We start from the raw sequence: 6406 nt of genomic DNA on the forward strand, positions 1-6406 counted from the left end.
AACGTCCCCGGACAAACAGTAAAACAAGTGCTGAAGGTTCCGGGTTGTTTCGCCTTTAATTTAGGGTTTTTTATTTTTTAAATGTTATTTATTTTCTTCCTTATTACAAATAAAATGTTTACACTTGCAATGACATGTTTTCACATTTCAGTTACACAAATACTGCAAAAAAATAATAAAAATACTGAATTGATGTCATCCTCCCTAGAGATGAGTGTTTTACTCAATCCAGGAAGTTTCTGGCCTGAGTCGTGTGTGTGTGTGTGAGAGAGAGAGATATATATGATATGATATGGTATATGATATGACTGCCAGCTTTATCACACTATAAAAAGTGGAGTCCCACACTTCCTTTACTTCAGTTTGAGGAAATCAGATGTGCTGCAGAGGTAATGATAAGAACAACAACAAAGTCACACAGCTGGATTATAATCCACCATTGCAGGGTTTAGAACTTTCTTCTTGAATGCTGCATTAAGGAAAAGACGTGAACTACCCTCATTTATAGAAACTCTTTTTTTCTGAAGCAAATCTAGATGTACAGATTTGGTGAAATAATTCTTTTTGAACAGTGACATCCATTTTTCTAAAGTAGTGTACTATCTTGCTGGTCAAAAATGACACTCTGTTCCTCTTTTTTCCTTTTAGATGGAGTTCAGCATCAAGCACACATGGGACAGTAAGCCTGTGGATCACGCCCCGGTGAAGATCTGTTTCTCTCCTGGCTCTGGAGGTCTGAAGATGGAGGTTTGTGCTCCGTTCTTCAACGATCCAGCAGCTCCTTCTGGTCCTCCGGGACATCCGTTCCCCGGACTCTGGGACTATGAAGGTAGGAGACGTGTTCGTTACAAAACATTCTTATTAAAACATTGAAAGTTATTTGGAAAACACTTTTATTATCGTACCTGTAGAAGAAATATATATATATATATATATATATATATATATATATATATATATATATATATATATATTGTGTGTGTGAAGAGATTTCAAGAATAATAACTAACCATAAATCTTCCAGATTTTAATCTGAATATGAGATTGATAACGTTTTGTGGTAATAATAAAATATTAATATGTATTGAAAAACATCAGAGACACTTTTTCAGCAGCCGTAATGAGAGTCACTGTAATATGAATGGAATAAAACTTCAGGTCATGTGCAGAAAGACAACAAAGCACCTAAATATTACAGTATTTAGTGATTATGTCTATAGAAGATGAATGTGATATGATTTGATTAATGTCAGCCCTGCGATGATCTGGCGACTTGTCCAGGGTGTACCCCGCCTCTCGTCCACAGTCAGCTGGGATAGGCTCCAGCTTGCCCGTGACCCTGCACAGGATAAGCGGTTACAGATAATGGATGGATGGATGATTTGATTAAATAAATGCTGAATATATTTATAACAGTATAGTTAATCTGGGTCTGTCACTGAATCATGAATGATTGTGATTAAAATCAGTTGGAAAACATGAGGAGACATTTCTGCAGCTGTTTATTCAGCAGGCTGATTTGTCATAGACTCTGTGTGTGTGTGTGTGTGTGTGTGTGTGTGTGTGTGCGCGCTGTGCAGTGGTTGAGTCATTCTTTTTAAACAACAGGACTGAGCAGTATCTGGAGGTTGAAGTCTGTCCGTAAGTGGTGCAGTTTATCACCGTTCTGATAAATTACAGTGATATTATCATTTTTTAAATTATTATTATTATGATGATGATGTTGATGTTGTTATGGTTACTGTGACTTATCAGTAAACACAGTTCTTGTATTACAGACACGGACAGCACCTGGTTCTGCTGCTGAACGGAAAACACAACGCCTTCATGGTGAGACAACAGACCACGGATACGTGTGTGTGTGTGTGTGTGTGTGTGTGTAGATGCATGAGGTTTTTATTATTTGCACATATGCATGCATGTATAAATTTGTATATAATTATAAAATAACCAGTAAAAGCAACTCAACAAATAATATACAATACTGTATTATAATATTACATAAAAGCTGAAATAAAGCTTGTAGTAAACATAAAAAAGATTACAGAATAATAGAATTGATCAATACTCACCCATCAGATAATAATAATAATAATAATAATAATAATAATAATAATAATTGTCGCCAGGCAAAACAAACCTCGCCTGGTAGCACTTATGATGAATATGAAGGAAGATATCATGAAAAAAATAGGTACCCTATGGGTACATGTGGCTACTGCTTATAAATAAGATAGTTTTCTGATACCATGTCCATACAGTAAATATAGCATATATATTTACTTTGAGGCAATAGCCACAAAAATTAAGTGTAATCCAAAAACGAACAATTTAAAAATCATAGAAGTAAAATATACCAAGTGTCTGCACTTTATATTATTCTACTCTTACTTCTTACAGTTTTCGAAACTGAAACCTCCGAACCGAGGCTGACATACACACGCTGTTGCCATGACTGAAACTCTTATTTCCCGGAAATGGCCCAGCGCTAGAGCTCAGTGGAACGCATTTTCCCTCTGTAATTAGCATAAACATGTCTGAAAGCGATTTCTTTCGTCCATTTATTTTGAATGGTGAACCGAATTGTATACACTCACCGGCCATTTTAATTGGAACACGTGCATGTGCAGTGCGCAATTGTTACACTCTTACAGCACAGTGACATCGTGGCTAGCGCCTCTATATGAGGCAGTAGCCACAACAAAACTTATTTTGACCTTTTTGGTGACCTTGACCGGATGACACTCAAAATGTTGGCGGTTCTATTTGAGACCAATGTGCATCTATCCTGAAAGTTTCATGAAGATTGGTCCAGCCGTTTTCCCGTAATATCGTTTACAAAAAAACCCCAAAGAAACCCCACCGAAAACAATACCTTGCCCCCTGGTGGACTCCGTCCCGGATGAGGTAATAATAATAATAATAATAATAATAAATGAGGGCTGCACGGTGGTGTAGAGGTTAGCGCTGTCGCCTCACAGTAAGAAGGTCTGGGTTTGAGCCCCGTGGCCGGCAAGGGCCTTTCTGTGCGGAGCTTACATGTTCTCCTCGTGTCCGCGTGGGTTTCCTCCAGGTGCTCCGGTTTCCCCCACAGTCCAAAGACATGCAGGTTAGGTTAACTGGTGACTCTAAATTGACCGTAGGTGTAAATGTGAGTGTGAATGGTTGTCTGTGTCTATGTGTCAGCCCTGTGATGACCTGGTGACTTGTCCAGGGTGTACCCCGCCTTTCACCCGTAGTCAGCTGGGATAGGCGCCAGCTTGCCTGCGACCCTGTAGAACAGGATAAAGAGGCTACAGATAATGAGATGAGATGAGATGAGATAATAAATGATGTACAGAGTGAGCGTGTGCATAAAAGCACAGCTCTCACCAGGTTCACTTCACACTCGTGTGTTTTGCTGTGTTTTTTCAGCAACAGCTCCCTATGGTGTTCAGTGCTTCCATAACGGGGGACATGTGGAAGGGTGAGGCCCTACTGCCCTGGAGCTTCTTCCCCCGAGAGATCAATAAGATGAACTCGTACGCTATCCATGGCTCAGGGGCGGGACGTACTTACGAGGCTCTTTACCCTATCCCCCCTGGGGACCTGGTCCCCGGGCAGGGGCCTGACTTGTGAGAGATTATCCTTCCTATCTGTATCATTATTAACAGACATGAATCGGACAGTGACAGTGCTGTTAGAAGAGACATACAGAAAAGCATAATGTGTGTGTGTGTGTGTGTGTGTGTTTTCAGTCACCGTCTGGAGTATTTCCAGCCCTTCAGCCTGCAGAGCATTATGGGAGAAGGCTGGGTTCAGCCCGAATCTGACCTCTGGAAGGGAGTGAGCAAGTGAGCAGAGTGCACTGCGGCCTTATCAAGGACAAGCACACGAATAACCTTAACGAGGCTTTAATGAGGGTGTAACGAGGGTGTAATGAGGGTTCTAAAGCTGTTATCGTTAAACACACCCAGATTTTATGAATAAAGTCAGACTCTAATCTCACTAATTTTCCATGTGTCTGTTTTACACTCATATTAACTACCGCATAATAAACCATTTACAGTCTCACAAACACAGATCCTCTGTCTTAAATGAGTAACAATAATCTCATCTCATCATCTCATCTCATTATCTCAAGCCGCTTTATCCTTCTACAGGGTCGCAGGCAAGCTGGAGCCTATCCCAGCTGACTACGGGCGAAAGGCGGGGTACACCCTGGACAAGTCGCCAGGTCATCACAGGGCTGACACATAGACACAGACAGTAACAATAATAGCTCAGGAATAATTCACAAGTCAGGCTCTGCCCCAAACCACTGGCCAGCTTCAGCGTTCTTACTAGTGGGTGTTTAATGAAGTGTGTGTGTTCAGAGAGAAAGAGTGTGTGTGTGAAGTCAAGTCAAGTTTATTTTTATAGCATTTTTAACAACAGACATTGTCACAAAGCAGCTTTACAGAATTTTAATGACTTTAAACATGAGCTAATTTTATCCCTAATCTGTCCCCAATGAGCGCACCTGTGGCGACGGTGGCAAGGATAAACTCCCTCAGACGACATGAGGAAGAAACCTCGAGAGGAACCAGACTCAAAAGGGAACCCATCCTCATTTGGGCAAAAACAGACAACGTGATTATAACATTTTTAACAGTCTTAACATGAAGTCAGTTTAGTTGATGTTATAAACTGTTCGTTGATGGAAACTTGAGTGCAAAACTGTTCATGACAACTGCAGCCGTAAAGTTAGCAAGTCAACTGTAGTCCTCAGCCATAAAAGCATTACTGTAAGTGTCCAGAGTGTCCTCCAAGTGTGACTTTCAACTGTCCATATGGGGCCGTCCTCCACAGGAGTGATGCGATGAGACTCCAACCAGATGTCGGGCATCAGGATGGATCAGGCAGGTCCAAGGAGCAGAAGAGGTCCGCATCTTGATCTCGGGATTGACATGTAACTCAGAGGGACAGACAGAGTGGGGGAGAGGGGAGAAAGAGAAAAAGAGAGAGAGAGAGAGAGAGAGAGAAAAGACAGGTTGTTAGGTATGCCCAATATCACCTGATGCATAAGAACAGTATACATTTTGCGCAGAGTACAAGCAGGGACTCCGGCAAAACTAACTATGACAGCGTGTCTAAAAGGGGAAAGCCAGAAGGTAACACAGGCATGAGGGATCCCCGGGACATAAAGCAGCAGCCACTACACTGTCAACAAACCCGAGTGAGCGGGGGACTGACAGCATCCATACATCCCAGTTTACCAAAACACTCTATGCCTGAGGACCCTCCAGATCTACACCTTTACCTCATAAACACTATTAACAAAAGGCTTGACTAAACAGATATGTTTTCAGCCTCGACTTAAACACTGAGACTGTGTCTGATTCCCGAACACTACTTGGAAGGCTGTTCCATAACTGTGGGGCTTTGTAAGAAAAGGCTCCGCTCCCTGATGTAGCCTTCATTATACGAGGTACCAGCAGATAGCCTGCACCTTTTGTTCTAAGTAGGCGTTGCGGATCATAAAGGAGCAGAAGTTCACTCAGGTACTGTGGCGCGAGACCATTCAGTGCTTTAAAGGTCAATAGTGGTATTTTATAATCAATATGAAATCTGATTGGGAGCCAATGCAGTGTGGATAAGAGAGGGGTGATGTGGTCATTTCTTCTAGTTCTAGTAAGGACTCTTGCTGCTGCATTTTGAACTAACTGGAGCTTGTTTATGCACTTATTGGAACATCCAGACAGTAAGGCATTACAATAATCCAACCTGGAGGTAACGAAAGCATGAACTAGTTTTTCTGCATCATGTAGTGACATTAAATTTCTTATATTAGCAATATTTCTGAGATGAAAGAAAGTTACTTGGGTAATGCTATCGATATGAGTTTCAAATGAAAGACTGGGGTCAATAATCACTCCGAGGTCTTTTACTGCTGCACGTGAAGAAACAGAAAGGCAATCCAGAGTTACTGTGTAATCAGAAAACTTATTTCTAGCTGCATGTGGTCCTAGTACAAGTACTTCAGTCTTGTCAGAGTTAAGCAGAAGGAAGTTAATAAGCATCCAGTGTCTAATGTCCTTTACACACTCCTCAATTCTATTAAGCTGGTGTCTCTCATCAGGTTTTGCAGAAACATACAACTGTGTGTCATCAGCATAACAGTGGAAACTAATACAATGTTTACAAATAATATCACCCAGAGGTAACATATATAAAGGAAAAAGCAGTGGGCCTAAGGCAGAACCTTGTGGAACACCAAACTTTACCTCAGTATGCATAGAAAAATCACCATTTACATCAACATACTGATAGCGATCAGTTAAAGGACATGGGACATGGATTTTTTTCTGGGTATAATTATGTATAAAGGACATAAGAAATGCCATCTAAATCACTGCAGGGTGTCAAAAATGTGAAAATCATCACA

General features: G+C 41.1%; 1 protein-coding gene across 1 annotated transcript; it reads left to right on the forward strand.

The window, feature by feature from the left end:
* The first annotated feature begins 227 nt into the window (after nucleotides 1-227).
* c3h4orf33 (chromosome 3 C4orf33 homolog) lies at nucleotides 228-3987 on the forward strand. The gene is made up of 6 exons (XM_060915897.1): nucleotides 228-389; nucleotides 649-829; nucleotides 1581-1641; nucleotides 1779-1830; nucleotides 3415-3614; nucleotides 3738-3987. Exons 2-6 carry the CDS (start codon nucleotides 649-651, stop codon nucleotides 3835-3837), a joined length of 594 nt encoding a protein of 197 aa, XP_060771880.1. The 5' UTR covers nucleotides 228-389; the 3' UTR covers nucleotides 3838-3987.
* Nucleotides 3988-6406: the final 2419 nt, after the last annotated feature.

Source organism: Neoarius graeffei, chromosome 3 (genome assembly GCF_027579695.1).
Source record: "Neoarius graeffei isolate fNeoGra1 chromosome 3, fNeoGra1.pri, whole genome shotgun sequence".
Taxonomy (NCBI): Eukaryota; Metazoa; Chordata; class Actinopteri; order Siluriformes; family Ariidae; genus Neoarius; species Neoarius graeffei.